The sequence below is a fragment of the Ascaphus truei genome, chromosome 5, assembly GCF_040206685.1.
Source record: "Ascaphus truei isolate aAscTru1 chromosome 5, aAscTru1.hap1, whole genome shotgun sequence".
NCBI classification, from domain to species: Eukaryota; Metazoa; Chordata; class Amphibia; order Anura; family Ascaphidae; genus Ascaphus; species Ascaphus truei.
The window spans coordinates 153,073,473-153,099,638 of record NC_134487.1 but is presented as its reverse complement, the minus strand read 5'-3'; the positions used below and the strand labels follow the sequence as shown (position 1 = coordinate 153,099,638).

At 42.9% G+C, this 26,166-nt stretch overlaps 1 protein-coding gene across 4 annotated transcripts in view; it reads left to right on the top strand.

Annotated features, from left to right (window-relative positions):
• Positions 1 to 26,166, top strand: part of ARHGAP26 (Rho GTPase activating protein 26) — a 547,512-nt gene that overhangs the window by 509,109 nt on the left and 12,237 nt on the right. For 3 of the 4 annotated variants that reach the window (XM_075601054.1, XM_075601057.1, XM_075601053.1), the window contains one exon: positions 21,672 to 21,760. The exons of the other annotated variant lie outside the window; for it this stretch is intronic. In XM_075601054.1, the coding sequence (XP_075457169.1) occupies positions 21,672 to 21,760 (89 nt within the window). The remainder of the gene's footprint in view (positions 1 to 21,671; positions 21,761 to 26,166) is intronic. 4 annotated transcript variants of the gene reach the window in all.

Below are 26,166 nucleotides of genomic sequence, written 5' to 3'. Positions count from 1 at the left end.
ATAAGACCTGTTTCCTCTGGGCCCCGCCCAAGAGCCTGGAAGGCTGCTGAACTGCAGAGGGGTGAGAAAGCCTCTTTCCCAAATCGCTTCATTCATTCTGTTAGTTTGTCTAAAGACTGCAAAGGTACTTATTTTGTTGGTGGAAGTGGACAAGCCACTTCCAACTCTGAGTCAGGGACATCTAAGTTTAAGTTATCGCTCAGACGAGCAGCTTTTTGTTTGGCTTTGTTTTCTGTTTAAACTGTGGCAGTCTCAGTGCCTGGGACTGAATAAACCAGGCATAGCCTGTTTAAAGGAACAGTACGTGACGTCTCATCATTTAACCTACCCTAAAAGACCGTGTTCTAACAGTCCCGGACAGACGGCGGAGCCCCGGAGTAAGCCGTTTGTCACATATGGTGGAGAATGCGGGCAGAACACTGAAAGGTCTGGGGGTTAAAGAACTTTAAAAAAAAAAAAAAGAAGGTTTTTTTTTCTCTCTCTCCAAACAAGATGGAAGACGTGGTGAGTGCGCTGGTACGCAATGTCGCTGTCCAGAAAGACGTGAATGAAGCCCAGCAACAGGCGAGTGAAACCCAGCGACAGCTGTTAATAGCCCAGCAAGAGACTAATGCAAACCAGCAAGAGACAAACCGCCTGCTGAGAGAGGAGCAAAAGCGGTTCGCTCAGGGCTTACAGCAGGAACTCGAGATCCTGAGGGGGACTATCAGTAACCTTCCACTGGCAGAGGCAGCCCCAGTTCCGAAAATGACCAGGGCAAGCCACTACCTTCAGAAGATGGGACCCTCGGATGATGTGGAAGCCTATCTTCTCACGTTTGAACGCACGGCACAGAGAGAGGGATGGCCAGAAGCTGAGTGGGCTGGTCTAATCGCACCCTTCCTAAGCGGCGAACCCCAGAAGGCTTACTTTGATCTAGAGCCAGCCGAAGCTAACGTCTATGCAAAATTGAAGTTCGAGATCCTCGCCCGCCTCGGCTTAACCACGGCTGTTCGTGCCCAAAGGTTTCACGCATGGTCCTTCACGATGGATAAAGCCACCCGAAGCCAGATGTATGACCTCATCCACCTCGCCCGGAAGTGGCTACAACCCGAGATCAACTCAGCAAGCCACATCGTGGAACGGTTGGTCATGGACCAGTTCTTGAGGAAACTTCCCTCTGCCTTACGCCGTTGGGTCAGTCGGAGTGACCCCCACAATGCGGATGAGCTTGTGGCCCTTGTAGAAAGGTACAGTGCAGCAGAAGAGCACCCGCAACCCACAGTCGTGGAGCAACCCCACTATCCGAGGTTCCAGGACTCTTCCAGAGACGGTAAAAGGGTACCGGGGTTAAGGGGCGCTGAAGAGCGGCGACCACCTTCACGCCGCTCCAGCAACAGTGGTTCGCACACTAAGGGCAATAGCCAACATGGGGAGCCGGGAAAAGGCTCTAAGTGGGACACAGACTATGTACCTAAATGTGTAAATTGTCATGAGAGGGGCCACACAGCAAAAATCTGCCCACTAAATGATGAGCCCATGCAATGCAACAGCGTGGAACCTTATTCGCTGTTGTCCCAATGTATGGGCCCTAGCCCAGAGGACCCCTTGAATAACCATCTGTGGGCATTTGTAAAGGTTAATGGTAAGAGGGTTCGGGCACTTCTTGACTCTGGGAGTATGGTCACACTAGTGTCCGAATACCTATTGCCCATTAAGAAGAAACAGGTAAACAGTTCACAAAGAGTGGCAATTTGTTGTATACATGGGGATAATCATGAATATTCCACTGTTGATGTTTTTTTTGAAACAGAATTTGGTTCTTTAGATTTCAAGGTGGGTGTTGTACCCAAACTGGCACATGATGTGTTAATAGGGACCGACTTTCCCCATTTTCTAAAAATGTGGTCCCCAGCTCAGAATAGCGCCCAGAGTTCAATAGCAGACCATAACGAAGTGTTAGAAGAAACAAATCCTTTCCCTTTTTCAGAAATGGAGGTTGACGAGGGCCCAAATAAGAAGGGGGAAAAGGAGGAGTGCTGTGAAATTCCCTTCCCCATCACTACTTTGGTAGGGAATACCCCAAATCAAGATGTTGATCAGGCACTTACCACCCCAGTACAGGATAAGACCCTCGCTGACCTAGAGGTCAGTCCTGGGAGTTTTAAGAAGGCCCAGTGGGAGGACCCCACATTAGCGGTAGCAAGGGGAAATATACGGGACCAGAATAGTACTCATGGCCAACCAGATAGGTCACTTGCTTACCCCTACTTCGAGGTAGAGAACGACCTAGTATATCGGGTTGATAAAAGAAAATCAGTTACAACTAAACAATTGTTGGTACCACGGACATTCCGTAACGTAGTATTACACCTCGCACATAGTCATCCATTGGGGGGACACCTAGGGGTGGAAAAGACAAAAGAAAAGGTTCTCCGAAGCTTTTATTGGCCTGGGGTTCTGGCAGAAATTACAAACTATTGTTCCTCATGCCCAGAATGTCAGATCACCGCCCCGTTCAAAGCATACCGCATCCCATTGGTACCCCTTCCCATAATAGAGGTACCATTTGACCGGATTGCTATGGATCTAGTAGGACCCCTAATAAAGTCTGCTAGGGGACATCAGCATATATTGGTAATATTAGATTATGCTACCCGATATCCGGAGGCAGTTCCCCTACGTAGCACCTCTGCTAAAAACATAGCAAAAGAGTTAGTACTTCTGTTTTCCCGGGTCGGAATTCCTAAAGAGATCTTATCTGACCAGGGAACACCATTTATGTCCCAAGTAACAAAAGAGCTATGTAAACTCCTAAAAATCAAGCATCTCAGAACCTCAGTCTATCATCCACAAACAGATGGTTTAGTGGAAAGGTTCAATAAAACCTTAAAGAGCATGTTACGCCGGGCGGTCGATAAGGATGGGAAAAACTGGGACTGTTTGTTACCATACCTGTTATTTGCCATTAGGGAAGTTCCCCAGTCATCCACAGGCTTCTCCCCGTTTGAACTATTGTATGGCCGACATCCAAGGGGCTTACTGGATATAGCCAAAGAAACTTGGGAACACGAGGTTACCCCTTACAGAAGTGTAATAGAGCATGTTGCCCAAATGCAGGACCGCATTGCTGCAGTCCTACCCATAGTGAGGGAACACATGGAGAAAGCTCAAGAAGCACAAAGGAATACGTATAATAAGGGTGCTAGGGTCAGAATTTTTTTTCCAGGTGATAGGGTACTAGTTCTGGTTCCCACCGTGGAGAGTAAATTCCTTGCTAAATGGCATGGGCCATATGAGGTCTTGGAAAGAGTGGGAGAAGTAAATTATAGGGTAAGGCAGCCAGGTAGGAGGAAACCTGAGCAAATTTACCATATAAACCTACTCAAGCCCTGGAAAGATAGAGAGGTCTTGTTAACCCTAGTACCCCCAGGTCCGTCAGAGAATCAAGAAACTGACCCAGAGGTTAGCATAGCTGAAACACTGTCCGTGCATCAGAAACGAGAGGTCCAGAGTTTAGTGAGAAGGAACAAAGAAATCTTCTCTACACAGCCAGGTAAAACTAACGTAATTAAACATGACATAGTCTCTGAACCGGGGGTCCGAGTTAACCTTAAACCGTACCGAATCCCAGAGGCCAAGAGAGAGGCTATAAGTTTAGAGGTTAAAAAAATGCTAAAACTAGGCGTAATTGAGGAATCCCAAAGTGGGTGGAACAGCCCTATAGTTTTAGTCCCAAAGCCAGACGGTACAACAAGGTTTTGTAATGACTACCGGAAACTAAACGCGGTGTCAAAATTTGATACTTATCCTATGCCCAGGGTGGATGAACTTGTAGAGAGACTGGGCAAAGCCCGATATCTCACAACCCTAGACCTAACAAAAGGGTACTGGCAGGTTCCCCTCACAGAAAGGGCAAAAGAAAAAACAGCCTTCTCAACCCCAGACGGCCTCTTTCAATATAAGGTGCTGCCTTTTGGCTTACATGGAGCTCCCGCCACATTCCAAAGAATGATGGATAAAATTTTAAAACCACATGTTCGGTACGCTGCCGCCTACCTGGATGATGTGGTAATCCATAGTGAAGATTGGCAGTCCCACCTTCCAAAGGTCCAAGCTGTGCTCGACGCAGTTCGGTCTGCTGGACTAACTGCTAACCCCGCTAAATGCACTATTGGTCTGGAGGAGGCCAAGTATCTGGGGTATTCTATTGGTAGAGGGTTACTCAAACCACAAACACTCAAAGTAGAGGCGATACAAAATTGGCCAAGGCCAGTCACAAAAAAACAAGTAAGGACCTTTTTGGGGTTAATTGGCTACTATAGGAGGTTTATTCCCAATTTTGCAACTAAGGCAACCCCACTAACCGACCTCACAAAAGCAAGAGGACCGCTAATGGTAAAGTGGTCCCCCGAAGCCGAACAGGCCTTTAGAAGCCTGAAAGAAGCTCTCTGTGCCCAACCAGTGTTGGTCACACCTGACTTCTCCAAAGAGTTCGTAGTCCAAACCGACGCATCTGAGGTAGGGCTGGGGGCGGTACTCTCCCAGGAGTCTCAAGGGGAGGAGCACCCCATCCTTTATTTAAGTAGGAAACTAAATCCCCAGGAGAAAAATTACTCCATAGTCGAGAAAGAGTGTCTCGCAATAAAGTGGGCTGTAGAGACACTCAAGTATTATCTGTTGGGGAGAAAGTTCCGATTGGTCACAGATCATGCACCCCTTACCTGGATGTGTCAAAATAGGGAGAAGAACGCTAGGGTGACCAGGTGGTTCCTAAGCCTACAGCCCTTTAAATTTTCTGTGGAACACAGGTCGGGGCACAAACATGGCAATGCCGACGGGTTGTCAAGGATGCACTCCCTAATATCCATGGTCGCTCACCCCTCGAGGTCTGAGCTGGGGGGGAGGATATGTGACAGAAACCAGGGGTTGGTAATAAACTCCATATACAGGGCTCCCAGGATACTGAACAGTTTCTGTCCTGTCTAAGCTGAACAGGGCAGCCTCGTGGTACAGGCACTCCATTCCACAGTTTGTCTGCTGCCTGTTTTCTGTCACCTGTCATGCTGATTAGAGTTCAGGTATATAAGACCTGTTTCCTCTGGGCCCCGCCCAAGAGCCTGGAAGGCTGCTGAACTGCAGAGGGGTGAGAAAGCCTCTTTCCCAAATCGCTTCATTCATTCTGTTAGTTTGTCTAAAGACTGCAAAGGTACTTATTTTGTTGGTGGAAGTGGACAAGCCACTTCCAACTCTGAGTCAGGGACATCTAAGTTTAAGTTATCGCTCAGACGAGCAGCTTTTTGTTTGGCTTTGTTTTCTGTTTAAACTGTGGCAGTCTCAGTGCCTGGGACTGAATAAACCAGGCATAGCCTGTTTAAAGGAACAGTACGTGACGTCTCATCATTTAACCTACCCTAAAAGACCGTGTTCTAACAGTCCCGGACAGACGGCGGAGCCCCGGAGTAAGCCGTTTGTCACAATATATATACTGTGTGTGTATATATATATATATATATATATATATATATATATATATATATATATATATATATATATATATATATATATATATATATATATATATACACACTGTATATACAGTTTATATATATATATACACTGTATATACAGTTTATATATATATATATATATATATATATATATATACATATATGTAGTGAAAATCAAGACTATACACACTAACATCGTAATATAAAAGACAATAAACTTACAAAAAACTGGATTTAAAAAAATATATATACAGTATATATATTAAAAATTCAGTTTTTGTACGTTTATTGTCTTTTATATTAAGATTTTAGCGTGTATAGTCTTAATTTGCACACACACACACCATATCCGGTGGAAATTAGCAGTGTTTGAGGGTTGATAGTTTCTAAAAAGCAGAAGGGGAAGTGTCCGTATTTACTGTGGTTGGTTACATAACATCAGTTAAGTAACAAGATCCACCAGAGGTCAGTGACTAATACAAGATTACAATTTGAGTTTGTGACTGTAACACTGAGTTTATCTATCCATAAAGCACCGTGAAACCACTTGAGATAATCCCAATGAACTAATTATGGCACGGGTTCCTATCCTATTTTTTTAACTCTGTTCCTCTTTCTCCGACTCACTTCCGTTCTCCTCACTCCCCCTCCTCTCTGAAATTCAGTCTTGTACTTATGCTTTAAATGATGAAGATCATGAAGTCATACATACAGTGTTCATTTAGGAGACACTGGAACTTGGTAGTACATTTTGTCATCGAAAGGATATATAGGCAAATAGTATTTCCCTGAATTTTTCTCGGTGCAGCCCCTCACATACTCAATAAAAATGAGCAGTTTAAAGCAATACGGAATATGACAAATAGTGTCCCTAAAACTACTGCTCCCTGGAGATCATAAACAAAAAAAAACTTACTTTGTGTAGCCTGGAATTTACTGCACTATTGATATTCCAAGTACTTACTGATCCGGTCCTTCTGCCATTAGTAGAAAATGGCAAATTTTTTCATTTAAAAAAGGAAGACAATTGTCTTCTCATTAAACAAACCTAGGGAACCAGGAGAAAATGTAACAGGGAATATTTATTAACAATGAGGATACAGTAATAGTAGATGTAAACACACACATTTTAAGCACTCGTGCACTAATATGGAAACCAATATTTCGGAATTCATTACCTGTGAGGTGGACCATGTGGTCTACTTATATAAATGTCAGTGTTGCCTCTTTTATGTAAGCTAAAAAAAAAGGTTCCTCAATCTTGTAATCAACCAGCAACAAAGTAGAATGCGGGTAACCTCCGGTGATAAACCCAATCTTAACAAATTGCCTATTGCCCTACAGTCGGAGTCATGGGCACAGTGTTGCCAGCTATGATCCACAGGCACACAACATGTGCCGCTATCTCTGCAGCCATGGGACTTTTGTGCCTAACGAAATGGCGGCTTAAATGTCCCGCGTCACGTGGGCCAATAGGAAGCCGTGACGTCATCCCTGCAGCTTTCTATTGGCCCTCGTGACCTGGACATTTAAACTCCCCAGAAATACTGGCGTCCCCTGCAGGGGTAAGTATCTCTGGAAGCAGGTGGTCTCGAGCTGAAATTAACGCGGTTCAGCTTCTTTTTATTAAAAAAATAAATAATTTTGCTAGGTGTTTTGCTGCTTACAAAGGGACACTGTCATGATGTTTAGTTTCCTGAGAATTGTCCCGACTGAAATGTTGGAAAATCGTTGCAACTTCCATTGGGCAAACCTTTTGTTTAGTACAGCGGTGCGCAAACTGGGGGGCGCCGGGGGAGCTGCAGGGCCTCTGTAAACCTCTTGGCTCCGGCGGCTTCTGACAGGCATCGCCATGGCAACATGGAAGTCATGTGACATCACGTTGCTATGGCAATGTGACGTCATGACGCCGGTGAGGGGGGGCACAGAGGTGAGGTGACCGCCGGCAGGGGAGCGTAGGGAAAAAAGTTTGCGCACCCCTGGTTAATACACTTTATTTTAATTTAACTCTCTCTGCCAGACCATTGTGGTAGTGAGAGAGTTAGTTTATGGTGTTTTTTTTTCTACTTAATATTACAATCACTATGTATGCAGCACTTTACAGAATTAACATATTAAAAACTGTTGTTGAGCCCCATTACCATCTGAACTCCAGTTATGAGATGGAGGACTATGGGTGTTTTCAGGGGCTAAAACAACACAGCAACTACAGGAAGTATAGTTGCCATGTATTTTACCTCACTTTGAACTATAGACCAATAACTCAAATGCGGCATGAAGTGTCACAGACCCTTTTGGATTTCGCTTAAGTAGTTAAGAATTAGTAAAAGGGTTAAGGGATTGGGTTTTAATAGGGATATTTATCAAGTTGTTGCAATAAAAAAAAAATAGAAACAGAGTAAAACAATCTAGGTACATTTTTGCCAGTACTCAACAATAGGCGTTAATGGCGCAAACTGATGAATGAATTATAAACAACAAAGTGAAAATGGTGAATAACCCAGTGAATAGAATGGATTAAAAAACACTATTATCACGTGTCAATAGAAGCTCCGTGGAACAGGATCCTCAGAAATTGATGCTCCTTGAAGAACCTCATGTAGGGAAGAAAACACAAAAAGCAAGCGATATGGTGCATTAATGTTTTACTCTAAAATACAAACAACACAGAGGGGAAAAGGACAACCCACAATTTCCCCACTGGTAGCAAGCAGAGAGTGACTTCAGGCGCACTCCAACCGTACTTTGGGTCCGTCCGCTTCCTGTCTTGCGCGCGCTCACGTGCACGGCTTCCCTGGTCTGCTTCTCTCACTCGCAGCACGTTCAGGTTGACTGACGTCAACGGGTCAAATAAGATAGTACAGTGGCGTCAGAAGTCCAAAAAGCCGGGGCTTGCATTTGTGTTTTCTTCCCTACATGAGGTTCTTCAAGGAGCATCAACTTCTGAGGATCCTGTTCCACGAAGCTGCTATTTCAATGTGATAAGTGTTTTTTAATCCATTCTATTCACTGGGTAATTTACCATTTTCACTTTTTCGGTTTATAATTCATTTATCAGTTTGCGCCATTGTTGAGTTCTGTGTAGTTGCGGTTTGGGAGACCGCAGGTGTTTTGACAGCGTTTGATTTATCAGTCACTATTTAGACTGGCACTCACCTTCACCACATATACGTTTGCGCTTTTTTTTTTGGCTCATTTTCATTTTTGCCAGTGCCAAATGGATGAAGTTTGTTTATCTTCTTAAATTTGTCACTAGGGGTGTGCAAAATTCTCCCACCTCTCACCCTTTCTCTCTCTTCCCCTCCTGGAAAAGCCCTCTGTCAGGGCTTGGATTAAAAAGCCAGAGCAAAATTGGAGCATAGCACATTAATACATTGATGTAAAGTAACAGTCAAAAGGTAAAGATATTCAGTCCATATGAAAAAATAGAGCATTACTCCGTATCCGTGCTCAAAAGTGAGCATGAGGCATCATAAAGCGTATCATATATCCATAATGTAGCAAAATGTCAACAACGAGTACAGGTCTCTTCCCAATAAAGTCTTGCTAGTGTATCTAGTCATATAATTCGCCAATTAAAGGGAGGAACGACAATATTAAAGGCGATAAGGTGTGATGAACGAACCGACCAAATTAAATGGACCCCATCAAGAAACCTCATGTAGAGATCACTCCCCTGGTGCTAGACTAGATAGGCTTGAGAGTACTTAAAGGATATGAACAATTTGACATTTTAAGTACTCACACTTAGCAGTAATATGTCCTGTAGTCAGCGTACTACTGTGCCGTTGATTCAGAGACACGATATCCCGTATAGAGAAGTGCAAACAGTGCACAGCTTGTTGAACAGGGAGAAAAAAGACGACGGTGGCTGGATTAGGAATTGGTAAAATTTAGCTCTTTATTATGTCATCCAAACAAACCACTCACAAAGCACTGTGAGAGGAAACTCTGACGCGTTTCGGGCTGCCTGCCCTTTGTCGATGAGTGTTTTTACCAATTCCTGATCCAGCCACCGTCGTCTTTTTTTCTCTCTGGTTCAACAAGGTGTGCACTGTTTGCTCTTCTCTCTACGGGATATAGTCTTATGTGAAATAATAGTTCAACAAATTGTGGTGCAAAAAGTGAACATAACCTTAAATAAAGTGTTGAGAAGCAATAGAGTCTAATGCTATCCAGGGAAGATGGCTCGTCATCTCACAGAACTAGAAAAAAAATAGAAGCGAAAAAGCGCATGACTCTTAGTGTAGTAGGAAAAATATAATGTGTAAAATTTCGAAAGGTGTGGCACGTACAGAAATTAAGTTCTTTTAAGCATATCATGTAACAAATGGGATGAGTTAGCACTGTCAATCCACGTCCCCCACAAAAGAACAGCATCGTCAGCTGATGTATCCGATGGCCACGGAACCTTCTTGGGAGCAGCTTTCTATCACGGGAAGTCTGTAGTTGGTGTCCTCGACAGGTGAAAGGTCTTCCTTTGCAGGTGCCACAGTCGTAGGATATACCCAATGTGTCCAGAACACCAGAGTGAACACTACCAATGTAGCGGCTTGTGAGCAGCTGCATCGCACATGCAACAAGAAGGCAGACAGTCAAATAAAGCCCCAGTTTTCACCTAAGGGAAGTTATTAGAAAGCTGTAATGTTAATATAGAGCCAGGGACTTGCAATTCCTGTCCACATAAACATCCAACGCATTTCGTAGAAATGTATCTACTTCAGGGAAAATAATGTTTTAAGCCTATACTGATGGTTAAACCCCTTTATCGGACCCAATAGGTCAAAAAAGGAGAGGTGTGTGTGTGTGTGTGTGTGTGTCAATCCAGACACATTCTGGTTATTGGACAAGGTCTGCCTCAAATTAGTATTAATTGAGAGCACTAAATGTACAACATGAATAAAAATGACAATTATCAAAAATGTAAGAGATGCGAAAGAGTTTAGAACACTTGTCAAATTGGATCAAGTACTTTGATAGTAATACATAACCAAATACATCCGAGAAAGAGAGCAACAAAAACCACCACCTGACTCAAGATTGCAGCAAATGGCAACTACAGTGCTACAGTGAGATACAAGTAGAAATATCTGCACATGAAAGGGAGAGAATGGCAAGTGGACATAATGTGGAAGCCAAAAACTGTCTTATGGATTATCGGATACATCAGCTGACGATGCTATTCTTTTGTGGGGGACGTGGATCGACTGTGCTAACTCATACCGTTTGTTGCATGATATGCTTAAAAGAACTGAATTTCTGTACGTGCCACACCTTTAGAAATGTTACACATTATATTTTTTATACTACACTATGAGTCGTGCGCTTGTTCCTTTCTATTTTTTCCTAGTTCTGTGAGATGACGAGCCATCTTCCCTGGATAGCATTACATTCTATTGCTTCTCAACACCTTATTTAAGGTTATGTTCACTTTTTGCATAACAATTTGTTCAACTATTATTTCACATAAACTGAATATCTCCACCTTTTTTCGTTACTCCAATTCATCACTATTTGCGTATCTGATTTTTTTTCACAACTTTCCATGCATTATAGGATGGCTGGCTCACTCGCCATTGAAAATAAATATTTAAAGTGTGTGAAAATACAGATTCTTTGTCCCATTATATTGGTCCGACGGAGGTTTCTTGTCATTCTAAATGACTTATTCTTCTAGAGAAAGTTACAATAAGATTCAGACAAGGACAGGTTAAAAATGGAGAACAGACTTGGGCTATGTATTTCTATTCTGACACATCTACTCCTTTCCACTTTGCACTCCTCCCGCTCATCTCTCAGCCCGGCTCCAGACCCTGACAACCTGGTCAGGAACTACAACTTTGCCCTATCCTCCTCTCTTGATCTACATGCCCGCTTTCTCTCTGTCCTTCTAATCCCAGATACTGGCTAAATTTCCACATGCGCATGCTGCATTCCTGCACTCGTTCCTCTGAACACCTCTGGAGGAAATCTCACACACTCGCAGACTTTCACTACAAATTTGTGCTATCCTCTTTCATCTCTGCCCTCTCTCAGGCTAAACAAACCTATGTTTCTTCACTAATCAACACGCGCAAGTCTAACCCGCGCTGACTCTTCTCTGTTTACTACTCCCTACTCATACCACCCTCTGCTGCCTGTTCTTTTTCCTCCATCTCACATCAGGACTTTGCCGACTATTTCAAGGAAAAGGTGGAATCCATATGTCAGGACATCCCCTCTGTAGCCTCTCATCCTACACCTCTTCATAACTCTCCTCCTGTCTTTCTTGACTGTTTTTCCGCTGACACAGAGGAGGATGTGTCGTTTCTGATCTCCTCTTCTCCCTCTACCACCTGCCCTCTTCACCCCATTCCCTCCCATCTCCTAAAAACGCTTGCTCCTACTATAATCCCTACACTCACACACATTTTTAACTCCTCTGGTACCTTTCCCTCCTCCTTCAAACATGCAACAGTTATACCATTACCCCAAAACAGCAAGCTTGACCCTACCTGTCTCTCTAACTATCGTCCTGTTTCCCTCCTGCCTTTTGCCTCTTAGCTCCTTGAACACAATGTATTCTCTCACTTGCTCCATTTTCTCACAGCCTATTCTCTCCTAGACCATCTACAATCTGGCTTCCACACTGCTCACTCCACTGAACAAGCCCTCACTAAAATATCTAATGACCTACATGCTGCCAAAGACAGGGGTCATTACACTCTGCTCATATTACTTGACCTCCCTGCAGCATTTGATACTGTGGACCACCCGCTTCTCCTTCACATTCTCCGTATTCTTGGTATTCATAACAAAGCTCTATCCTGGATCTCCCCTTACCTCTCCCATTGTACTTTGTGTCTCGTTTGCCAACACCTCCTCTATCGATCTCTCAGGGGGGAGTACCCCAGGGCTCTCTTCTCTTTTCTCTTTACACACACACACTCTAGGTGACCTAATCACATCTCTTGGGTTCAAATATCACCCTTATGCTGATGGCACATTTACTATTCAACCTGTGACCTTACACCTGCTGTACAGACCAAAGTTTCTGAATCTCTCCCTGCTATATCATCCTGGATGGCCTTCTGTCGACTTAAACTTAATATGTTAAAAATGGAGCTCCTTATAATTCCTCTAACACCTGGCCATTCTACCTCCTTTCACATTCCTGTTGGAAGTACTATCATACTAGTATCATACTAGTATCATATCATATCCGTACCAGTAGCACAAGCACGCTGCCTAGGGCTCACTCAACTCCTCTCTCACATTCCCCTCTCATATTTAAAATGTAGCTAAAACCTGTAATTTTTTCCTCCGCAATATTATATAGATGTGCCATTTCCTCCGTTGTTCAACTGCTAAAACTGTGATACTGGCCCTCATTCTCTCCCTTCTTGATTACTGTAACGTTCTGCTTTCTGGCCTTTCTGTCTCTCACCTGTCTCCCCTACAATCTATCCTAAACGCTGCAGCCAGAATCGCTCTACTCCAAGGGAGCGCAAACTTTTAGAGCTGCGCTCCCCTGCCTGCTCCCCCTCACTTTCCCGGCCCCCTCACTTCGCTCGGCGGCGTCACGTGACCCCGTCACCATGGAGACGGCCATGTGACATCACTCCGCATGACACCATGGCCTCTGCAAGCGCCCGTGCCCCCCCAAAAAAAAATCCCGGGGGGGGGGCGCACCCCCCTCTTTGCACACCGCTGCTCTACTCTTTCCTAAATCTTTCTCAGTGTCTCCCCTGCTGAAATCCCTCTCCTGGCTTCCTATCAAATCCCATATCTCACACACAATTCTCCTCCTCGCTTTTAAAGCTTTATGTCACGGGAGACTCCTGTGGCGGGTAGGATCTCGGTGGCCGGAACAGCAGGAGCGTAGTAGGGATCCCAATCAGAGGGTCCGAGGCAGGCGGCAGACAGCGCAGTCAGGTAACAAGCAGAGGTCGACAACGAGGAGACTGGAACAGAGCAGGGACTGAGACCGGGGAACAAACAGGGACAAGCCAGATTACCAGCAAGGGCCTTTACTATGAACAGAATCAAATACAGGAACAGATCAGGATCAAAGACAGAGGTATGTGCATAGGAGTCTGACTCAAAACAAAGGCAAGGGAACAAACAGGAAGCAGAAGCTATAAAGGACAGAGACAGGAGCAACAAGAAGACAGACAGACCGAGCAACCCCAGAGCACACAGAAGGCAGCAGCACACCCGGTGGACAAAGAAGAACTATGGCTAGGAAGGAGGTCTAGGAGACCCTGACACTTTACACTATTACTGCTCCTCCTTACATCTCAGCCCTAATTTCTTGCTATACTGTACACCAGGGGTGCGCAAACTTCCTGCGCTGCGCCCCACTGCCTGATCTCCGGTGTTGCGCCCCCCTGCATTATCAAATGACGCCCCGTTGTCACGTGACGTCAAGCCACATGACCCGCCCTGTCATTGGACGCCATGTCTCCATAGCAACGTGTGTCAAATGAAGCCGCGTTGCCATGGAGACGCGTAGACTGAAGCCGGGTAAGTAAATTACAGAGGCCTCGCGTTCTGAGCACGGGGCCTCTGTAAACGCCACGCCCCCCCAACAAGTATTGTGCCCCCCCCCTGGGAAGGGCTGGCCCCCCAGTTTGCGCATCGCTGCTATACACCATCCCGACTCTTGTGTTCTGCTCAAGGATGTCTTTTCTCTACCCCCCTTGTATCTAAAGCCCTCTCCCGCCTTAAATCTCTCTCACTGACTGCCTCGCACCTCTGGAATGCCATTCCTCTCAACATCCGACTAGCACCCTCACTATCCACCTGTAACACCCAACTCAAAACACACCTGCTTAAAGAAGCATATGAGTAGCTCTGTGGCTGATACTTTATACCTCATACATAAAGCTTGGCCCCCTGCAGACGCACTTACCAGAACATCCTACTACTGTCTCTGTATGTTCTCCCTACCTACCAATTAGATTGTAAGCTCTTCGGAGCAGGGACTCCTTTTCCTAAATGTTACTTTTATGTCTGAAGCACTTCTCCCTTTTATATGTTTTGTATTATTTGTCATTTATATGATTGTCACGTATATTACTGCTGTGAAGCGCTATGTACATTAATGGCGCTATATAAATGAAGACATACATACTCTCAAACAGGATTAATATAGTTATTTCTTAGCTACTAAATTAGCCTATTCATGGACTATTAAACAATTATAAGATTATAAAGCCGAAAGCTGTGTATTAAAAAAAAAAAAAAAAAAAAAAGATAAAACAAAAGCCCATATTCTTATTGTATGTAAGCCTCGTATACATGAGATGTTACAGTATATGTACCAGCTTATGTTAAATAACAATAAAATGTTCACCTTAGTGTGTGTTTCTCTCATCACACAATTAGCTTTACAACATAACATTGAAGAATAGTCTGAGGAGTCCAAGTCCCCCGGCCCTGATGGGTTCACCAATGTTTACTATAAGAGATTCTTACCAATACTATCCACGCATCTACTAAAAATGTTTAACTTTTTAATGGAAGGGAACCCAATCCCTACGTCAATGTCCCTAGCCAACTTAGCAATTCTACATAAAGATGGAAGAGACCCGATGCAATGTGGAGCTATCGTCCAATCTCCCTTCTGAACAATGACCTCAAATTATATAGTAAAATCCTAGCAAATAGGCTGAACCCTATACTACCCAGACTAATAAATATAGATCAAGTTGTGTTTGTCGCGGGCAGACAAGCCTCAGACAAAACCCGCAAGATAATCAATATAGTTGACCATGTGCACCTCAGGAACCAAAGCAATATTACTAAGCCTGGACACAGAGAAGGCGTTCGATAGGATTGACTGGTTATTTCTAGATCACACCCTACGAAAATTTGGCTTCAAAGATACATATCTAGAGGGTGTCCGTAGGCTATTCCAAGACCCATCAGCTATGGTAAAACTCCCGGGGAGCAGCTTACAGCGATTCAATATTAAAAACGGCACAAGACAAGGATGCCCCCTATCCCCCCTCCTCTTTGCGCTGACCATAGAACCCTTGGCATCCAAAATACGGGACAACGCTGACATCCAAGGCATAGAAATTGGGAATAAAAAATATAAGATATCACTGTTTGCGGATGACATAATTCTAACTCTGTCCAAACCCCAAATTTCCCTCCCCAACCTTCAAAAGGAACTACTGGACTTTGACAAAATATCAGCATATAAAATCAACAGCGACAAATCTGAAGCTCTAAACTTAAATTTACCAGAGCCAGAGGTGAATTTACTTAAACTAAATTTTAATTATCGTTGGAGTTCCTCATACATTAAATATTTGGGAGTAAATGTATCAAGGAACTACCAATCCCTATACCAACACAATTATCCAGCCCTTTTTAGGAAAATTAAAAATGATCTAGATAAATGAGAAGGAATCAAATATCATGGATCGGGAGAATGATTTCTGTCAAAATGAACATACTCCCCAGATTGTTATATTACTTCCAGACACTCCCGGTCCATATACCTGGCTCAAAATTGAAGAATATCCAGAAACAACTATTTCATTTTATTTGGCAGGGTTAAAGACCCAGGATTGCTAGGTCAGTTCTGCTCTCATCAAGGGGGAGGGGAGGCCTCGGAATACCAGACATTGTAAGATACTATCAAGCCACCCAGCTAAGACAGGCAGGGGTATGGAATGCCGAACCAGATCAATACTGCTGGTTAGATATAGAATCTCAATACGCCGGCACGCCTTCTCTGCCAACATGCCTTTGGTCCCTGAACAGAGGAGACACACAACTCTGCAAATTTAAATTAGGAGCGATGAGGCATACGTGGGAGATATGGAAGAAATCTAAATTTAAATATAAGCTCACAACCACTAACTCCCAACTTATTCCAATTTTCAAAAATCCCAAATTCCCTCCTGGTTGTGAACCCAGACAATTCGACCAATTTAAACCAAAGGTATCCGGGCGCTCGCTGACCTGCTGAGCCTAGGGAACTTCCTGAGCTACCAAGGATTAAGAAACAAATATGAAATCCCAGAATTGGACGCATTCAAATATCTCCAAATTCGACATTTCACACACAAAATATTCCCAACATTAGAATTTCCCCCTCTCACTAATTTTCAGCAGCTGTGTAGGAACACCGCTCATCAAAAAGGTCTCATAACTAAAATATACGCTGAAATGGAGAAGTCGGCAGACCCCCTACCCATGACTATATGCTCAAATGGGCAGCTGAATTGAATACAGTTATAGACAGAGGGGATTGGGAAAGTATATGGGAATCTGCCTCAGGAACTTCCATATGTACCACAACGAAGGAAAATATTTATAAAATATTGTTCCACTGGTATCTTACCCCAGTGAGACTACGACAAATCTACCCTCTGGCCCCTGACTTATGCTGGAGAGGCTGCGGACAAAAGGGTGACATGGCCCACATTTGGTGGTCGTGCCCAGAGATTCAGAAATATTGGTTAACTATACAAACTATAATAAAAGAGGTCACAGACCTCACAATACCCATCGATCCGCTGACCTACCTACTGGCCAGGCCAATGGAAAATATTGACCGTCCAATAAGAAAATGAATCTCCTTCATTCTTACGGCAGCTAGGTGCGCAGTGGCCGCCTCATGGAAGAAGGTATCACACCCCCCCCCCCAAGCAAACAGTGAAAAAAAGGATCCATGAAGTAATGCTAATGGAAAAACTGTCAGCCTTTCTGAAAAGATCCACAGCGACCTTTTATAAAGTCTGGGAACCATGGTTGATCAAACCAACAAGGTAGAAACCCTTACATCTAGAAGGGAGGCGACCCAGGTATCTGAGAGGGGAGATACGAGGCTGGTCCCTGGTGAACGGGCTGAGGAGTTGAGTGCCAACCCCCTTCTGCCCTCCCCCTTTTCTTTTTCTCTTTCTTTCGCTCTTCTTTTTCGGTCCACTAGGAGGATAGGAGGCCTAGCAAGGACCTACGCTATCCTATTCTACTCTTTCTTATTGAAAAACAAAAACCCTGTATTAGGCTAAGAAATATCATTATGTTTGCTCAATGTATATATGCCTAATAAAAAAAAATTGAAAAAAAAAAAATAAAAGAATAGTCTGAGGAAACAAAATTGATTCTAACAGACTACATGGATTTACAATGACTTGAATTCCATTTGCATTCCCCAATTATGCGATATCTTCCTAAATGGCAGTATGTGGGCTTTTTCCCTCTTTCTGCCAGATTGTTTTCTTGTCGTCTTTCTCGTCAACTCTGTTTTCTCATTAACAATAACTTCCCCCTTATACTGTATATGTGTAATTGTGATCCAACAGTTACCACATGAGCCTTTTGTTCATTCTATATTTTTATTTTATCCTGCATTAAATTTCTTTTACAAAGTTCACTTTTTTTTTTGTAATTGTGATGCGCTTTGAGAGAAAAGGGCCGTATAAATAAAGATTTTATTATTACAACAGCAGCCCTCAGGCATCTGGACCAACCTTCAAGTTACTCTTATTATCCTGAAAACACATGTATAAAGGGACACAATTCAACTTTTTGCAACAAAGCTTTTGCTGAGATCCATAAAGCTCTGTTAGATCAGAGTTCATAAAATGACGTTACGCACAGCAAGAGCAGACGTTCTGTTCCCGGTGGGTAACACGTATCCTGAAAGCTAATTATGTGCAAAAACCCTGCGTGTTCTACATCTTCTTCGCATAGGCTTAGTCACGTTATTGTACTGCAGCATAACGTTGCATTATCTTCCAGTAACGTGACGCCAAGTACGCCGATCCAGAAATAGGTCTTTAAAGTTGAGAGAGAGAGGGTAGAAGAGGGAAATAACGTGTTTAAATGATACCGAACTGCAAGACCCTATTTCAGTAGTGGATGTGAGCAACGTGAAGTTTGGGTATGACCTAACGTTAAGTCCACACATTGGACATGGGGACCCCGGTGGAAACTACATTTATTTTGTGGTGTTTGTTTGGGGGCCCTTTCAAGATGTTGTTTGCAGGGGGGAGCCCAAATTATATCGTTCCCCCCCCCCCTGCTTATTTGCATGTCGTCACAAATCCTGTTATACGGTAGTTTACACACTGCTCTTCTCTGCCATGTGGGACTTGGTATTGGCTTCTCTAACTAAGGATCAAATGCAGGAATCTTGTGGAACTAGTTTCTGACATTCAGTGTAGACGCACGAAACAATGAATATATTTATTTGGTGCCATGTCCAGTTGCTCTTTTCAGTTACTTACATACATATCCCAAATCGATATCTTCATGCACATAATCTGTTTTACACCTTTTCTTTATAAACAGCTGAAGCAAATTATGTGATGAGAGTAAAAAGTTTAATCTTAAAAGTAGGCATTGTAAGATAACACAAAAAATGATGAGAAACGGAGCGTTCAGGGAAGAGAAATGCAAACAACGGTGTCTACTATCCATGCTAAAAAAGGATGAACATTTTGTGATGCACTTTGCTCAGCAGCTGCATTTGTATACTGTGGTTGCAATGATTTAAGTGGCAGTATAAGGTAAAATGCAGCACCCACAAAAAAAGAATCAGACTTTTCTTGTGATTGCACCCTAACTTAGCTTGACACAAACATAAGGAAATGTGACATTGAATGGTTAACCCCTCATACAACTTCTCATAGCTTTTTTTTTTTTTTAATGTAGCTAATATTAGTTTGATTATTGCACACCGTACTTCCAGTACGGGACTCCCCACATATTCCAATCTTGTTTTGCATTACGTGTTTCTTTGCCTGTGACCTACTATGACAATGCCCATATTCTGAAACTGTTTGCAGGACACGGTGCAGCTCGCCCTGCCCCCAAGAGGAATTTTGTTGTCGTAATGACATTTCGGTTATGGCAAAATAATGCTCGTCTCTGGGAAGTTCCATTTATCTGTTTTATTTTTTATTACTGGTTTGGTTTATTTTTTGCAAGTATTCTATTCAGGTCTTTTCTATTCAAGTCAGTTCTATTGACTTTAGAAAATTAGTGCTTTTATCTATCTTTTTGGCTCTCCCATGAAGGTTAAAATTAAATAAACTACTACTGCCTAGGGTTGGGCAATAACCAAAAAAAAATTCCCACGATAACGATATTAAGTCATTTATTGCGATAAGGATATTTATCGCGATAAATACCCAATTGAAAATGCACAAATGTAATATCAGAAACTGTACCGGGTCATTTATTGTGAAATGTTTCATATAAAATGTATTTCCTTTTTAATAAATGTAAAAAAGCAAATATGTTTCAGTATATTTTAATTTTATTGAAAACTTTTCAAATTAAATTTATTTTCCAGTAAATGAACTAGAACCACACTCAGCCCCCTTTTCTTCTCCATCCAGTCCTTTAGCCCCCTCTCCTGCTCTGTGTTAAAAAGGCATGGGAGGGAGGAGGGGGGGGTGAAAATTAAGGGGTGTGGGGATTTATGGAAATTGGGGAGGTCAAGGGGCATAAGGAAGGGTTTGAGGCATGGGAGAGGAAGGGGTATAGGGACATATCGGGTGAGGAAGGTGTATAGGGACATATTGGGGTGATGAAAGGGCATATGGGGGGGGAGGAAGGGTGTAAGGGCAAGTGTGTGTGTGTATGCATACAAATATATACTGTAGTTTGAGTTCAAAGTGTGTGTTCAAAATGTCCTCCTGCTGAAATAAATGCCCAAAGACGAGAACGCCACTGTCTGATTGCATAATCGATAATGCGTTGATCCAGTTGCTCACTCCCGAACGATACGTTGTTTCACTAATAATTTTTTTGTTTGTTTGTTTTTTGTCCTTTTAGCGACTTTCCTTTATCAGGAAACATTTTATGTAAGAGTTTTGAGAGACATAGAAGAAGAGTAACCCCAAGAGGGGTCAGTGTGTACCCCGCACAACACCAGCAAGGACTATAAGTGGGTGTCCTGTTTATGACAGGAAGCTACACTGCACTAACGGATGTAGGGTGGTGCTGACTGGGATTGTATACTGTAATAAACAAAAGAAAGAAAAGCTCCCTATTATGTCGCTCTGGAGAGAACCTCCGATGAAGCCACATAGGTGAAACATATGTTGGGCAGGCTTAGCGCTTCTACCAAGTGCGCAGGCTAGTCGGAGAGGTCTGGTGCTTCATTCCTGTCAGAGCGTTTCGGAGCCTTCATCATGGGAAGCACAACGCTCTGACTACATCCTATATGTTTCTGCAATTTGAGTGTTAGACTTTAAGATTATGGTCTAAATGGGCTATGTTTTTCAAACTCCATCTATAGGAGCAATTGGCCAGTATATGTCAAGTGGTTCACCATAACAGACCTACAGGCTCAGTTATTTCTGCACCTGGTGGTCTGGTCATACTGTGTATGTGTTCATAGAGGTACGGACTAATATATGGTTGAGGCAGATCTCACATTAGTCCCATCATTACCCCACATACAAACACTGTTATAGACATACAGAGCTAGTAGCTCTCTTCAATCATTAACACTCTCAGGTATATAGGAGTAGTTATCTGACGACTTAAAATTGTATAGGAATGGCTATTACCACGGCTAGTCTAATAGTATAACCGTGGGAAAAGACAGTGATTAATAGCTATTCCCCCCATTCACACTGTCGTCTAGATACAGCACACAGACACCTCCTTCATTTTTAATTTGTTTTAAATCATTTGGTTCATTGTATACTTCGCTGCAAAATATATTTTAATCAATTTACTAATAAAAAATATTTTTAATACAGTTAAGGGTGTTCTCTCCAGTGTGACATAATAGGGAGCTTTTCTTTCTTTTGTTTATAAGAGTTTTGACAGCCAGAATTCTAGCCCAGTTTCAAGCACTTTATACCGTACGTATCTGCTTTGCGAAACACCATTATGTACTGTAACTATGCACTTGACGAGGTCGTCATGCCACCACCAATTCCAAAGCATATTTATTAGATTATCAAATAATACTTAAATGTAATAATATACTGGGACAGACCTATAATTGCAACAAAAAAAATAATCTGCAAGATATGACAAAATAAAAGGGGCCCCATGTTTTCTGAGTGTATGTACACACACACACACACACACACACACACACACACACACACACACACACACACACACACACACACACACTATATAGTGTATATAATAGCAGAGTCAACTAAACTACAGTACATACAATCATTGTTTGTGTTTTTTCTTTACTAGTTTACCACGGAAAGCAAAGGCCTTGTACGCATGCAAAGCAGAGCACGGCTCTGAGCTCTCCTTCACAGCAGGGACTCTATTTGAGAACGGTGAGTTACTCATTCCTCATAACCTATCATAAGAGAGGTGTTCTCAGGAGCTCTATTATCTCTCTGTTTCTGGTTTCATTGTATGCTTTATTGCAGTTGTTCTAAAACTTTTTCTCATCAGTACTAATGATCATATGGAGCATCACATTACTTTGCCCTCTTCATTTATATATTTACATACATACATAAGGTATTTATGCGTGTGTATTTATGTACAGTGTATGTGTGTGTGTATATATATATATATATATATATATATATATATATATATATATATATATATATATATATATATATGTAACAGATGTTGGTCCAATAATCAAGAGACAGCACGCAGATGATTATAATCCAAAAAGTGTTTTGAATATATATAGGGCACCGCAATCGACTTTTCAGTCCACGTAGAGGGACCATTCTCAGGGTTGTGCGGCGGTAACAAATATTTATACCCTCACCATAGTGCATACCATTACCAAAAGAACCAATTAAAAATCACAGAAATGTTGTCATGCGTCCCGTACAGCGTCCTGTGTAGTCATAGTACAGTATCTGGATTACAACCACCACAGCGGAAGGTTGCGCATGCATATAGCAACAAAGTATGTAAACAAAGCCAGCAGTATAAGTGCAGTTACACGGGAGACAACCAGGGCAAATCAGTGCGTCCTGTCCGAAGTCCTTCAGAATTGCCGGGTCTCCCGGTAGTCATGGATACCGTGTACCGGCATCCGTGATGGGCTGCACATGCGGCCCGAAAAACGTCTCCCGGTAGTAATAGTGTCCAGATAACCGCAAACACAGTGGAAGCTCGCGCTGTGCATATAGCCAATAAAGAATATCACTTGTGAGCACGTTCACATGTCTTAGACAGGTCCGCACCCTGCCTTTCAACCATAAATATGTTTTTATTTATCCTAATAAACTTTGTTATTTACTTGGTACGCCTGTGTGCTCCTTATAGGGATATCTTTTGTTGTTTATATACAGTGGTTGACAAATCACCAAAACATCTACTCGCCACACAAAAAAATCTACTCGCCACCTAGTACCAAACGTGTGCTGCTTGGGCCAATATTTACTCGCCCAGGGGTTAAATCCACTCGCCCGGGGCGAGCAAATGTATAGGTTTGTCGAACACTGTTTATATATATATATATATATATATATATATATATATATATATATATATATATATATATATTCATTTCCAAAAGATTGACCTAGGCGCAAGTGGAGACAAGAAAGGAAAACATAGGGTTGTATGTTCTGACAATTTGACCCATAAGAGGTACGATATGGACTCACAGCGTTGAGATAAATTCAAGCCTTGTATCCACTCTGGGATCTGGAACAGTGTAGAGAATCTGGAACGTCCAGCAGCACGTATTTCACAGCCAAGTGATATCTCGTACGTTGCATTACATGTAGAAAGGAAAGTAAGAAACACACAAATAGTGTAACACAGTTTTAATAAAAAATATATAATCCAATAACAGTAGGTAAAAAACTCACACTTTGTGAGTTCTCATAAAACGGTTGAGAATTCAGAGTATCTCACACTCATAAAGGGCTAATAATATTCTGCTGGTCTTCTAACAGTCTCTAACGATATCTATATACACCTCTCTTGTTATCCTGGTGTGGGATGTTGTATACACATAGTATAAGTGGCCGTAGGCTATAGTGACCTCACACTCAGCACTTGCACTGTTGATAGTGCCCACAGTCTCCTAGGACCGGATATACTCCCCGTTTAAGTGAACCCTCTCGGGTCTCTCTCTGCGCCTAATGTGCTCTTAGTACTCACGGTACTTTGGGACTCAAAAGTTCTTATATTGTACTCCGTTGTAGACAGTCGCGGCCTCAGATGAAAACTCCTCTCCAACCCCGGCAACTCCCGCCCTCTGCGTTCATCTGGTACCTCTGCAGGACGTGTTGACGTGATGACGTCACTCAGTCTCGCGAGAGTTCCGTTCTGCTACTCGTAGCTCACTGTTTTGCCAAAATAATTAGTCCTCCACGTAAAAACATGTGGCGTAACAGCTACCAAGTGTTCCTGTGTTGCTCAATTACAGATAATCTACGCCCTACGCGTTTCTCCTTTCGGCTTCGTAGATATAGTATGCGCTCTCACACTGTGTATATATTCTGTGTGTTTATATACTCACGCTCGCGCCACTCTCTCGCGCACACGCCCTCTCACACTCTCTCACACACACTCGATATAGATCTAGTGTGTGTGTGGCACTCATTGTTATAATCGTTAATGTGGGAAAATCGATAACGCAATATTTTAGAGCAGCCCCATTCAAACAAATTAATTGCTTTATCTTCATATTAAATTAATATGATTAATACCACTTTGGGGGTATCTGGATGTCATTTTTTCTTAGAGCTTACTGCGTAATGTGTGAGGAGCAGGAGCAGGGCCAAACATTTGAACTTCTATGAGATCTGACTAGAGTGAAAATGCATGCAATGATTTGATAATCTCCTCAATTAAAAAAAATATATAAAAAAAAATTATTCAGCACATTTTTGAATTTATGGTTCAGAAGATTTGGGACAAAGGAAAGGTGTGGTAGGAATATTTAGGGAAGGGATTTTTGGTTAGTAGGTATAGAACGAGGGATAATGAACTGAAGGCATGAATTCAAGGAAGACGTTTGGGTGGTGAGAAAAGATCTCTACAGCGATGCTGCACTGGTAGCACAGGGTAATTGATGCTGTAGCTTGGTCACCCAATCTTCCATCATTCCTCCTGAAACATAGGGGAACACATGCTGTAGCACCTTCTGCATTGTTTTTAAAGTGGGAGCCATGTGGATTTTTTGTTCAAGGGCACCTTTAAATTTGGACAGTTATCCGATCTGGTCATTTTCAATGCAGCCGATCCCTCTCCGAGAATCAGAAACTTGTCTGAAACTCCCTGCTTTTCATATTTCCATTGCTGCCGTTGTTTGTGCTTGGTGTTCTTGTCCTGTGCATTAAAGAGATGATTACAGTGAGGGAGAGGAAAAGGTCACCACAGCTCATGCGTCTAATTTCCTGTGCTTGCGTAATTATATTTGTAGCTTTGTACAAAGAGCAAGGCAGTGCTGCACAGCTGATGACAGTACAGCTTTAGTACTATATAAGGTTCTTGAACGGCTAAACTCCTCACTTTGCTGCAGCCCCAGCATCCACATTTTCACAATCCTTTTCTAGCAGTGCTGGACTGATCAATAAAGAACGCTGATAAATCATCTGGATTACTTTGACTTTGTGTCTCGATTAATACATTATTTATATGTAGCCCTTTTTCCCCCACCCTATGAGAGATGTTGTTGCTACTGGTGTATGCTGTGGCTCCTGATTCATACCTGAGTGGTAAACAGGAGGCAGGAGATCTCCGTGATGGTGTGGGGAGAACACCAGGACAGGCTCATGGTGGTTCTTTAGGTGACAACGCCTCTAGTCCAAGAGGATCCTGAGGCTTTCAGGATGAACCTCATGGACACTTCTTGTTGTCAGGTCAATCATATCTCCAGATATGGTATAACTGGGTTTATGGGTATATGAATGTTGGTAAAACAGGTCACAGTCCCTGATGCAGTACCCAGACATTAGGCATTGACTATCTTTCTCTTAGTAGATACCTTACACCCTCATGGGGCAAGGCCTCAGCCTGCTCCCTCTGCGGAGAGGCTCTCTTCTGTGTCTGCACACTCTGAAGTCTATCCCAGAACAACTTTACCCACTAACCCTACTCTACACTATAGAAGAACCCCCCCCCCCCCTCCTTCCCTGGGGCATGCTAGTAAGCCAACCCACACACTGTCATAGACCCCCCTTTCAATAGCAGGCTAACCCTGAACTTTATTGAACATGCACACTGAACAATGTAACATACCCAGCATAGTCTACTGCTACAGTAACACTGCCCACTTACTAAATGGGACTTACGTTGTTATAAGGCCAGGAAATCAGTAGTCCCAGAGGACTGGGCTACGTATAATAATGAACATGCTCATATGAGTTATCATTTATCTCCAATTTCGCAATCTGGTTAAAGCGGCACTCCTGGTTTGATTGTTTTTTGGTGTTTTAGATAGATATTGCTATATCTATATATAGATATATATTATTTTTTTAAGCAGGAGGTCTCGAGAGCTGTACAGATTTACTGGACCCCCTGCTTCTCGAAGTACATACCTCCGTAGGGGGTGCAAGTGCCAGCTCCGACTGGGCTAGTTGAGGCTATCATAATATCCCTTGTGACTTCCTGTAGGCCCGCGTGGTGGGGACATTTAAACATGCGGAGCTGCCACTGGCCCCCCTTATCGAGGTTTGAAAGTACATTGAGAAACCTGGGGTGGGTGGGGGAGGTGGTTAGGTATATAAAAGCGGGATTTAGACCAATGCAG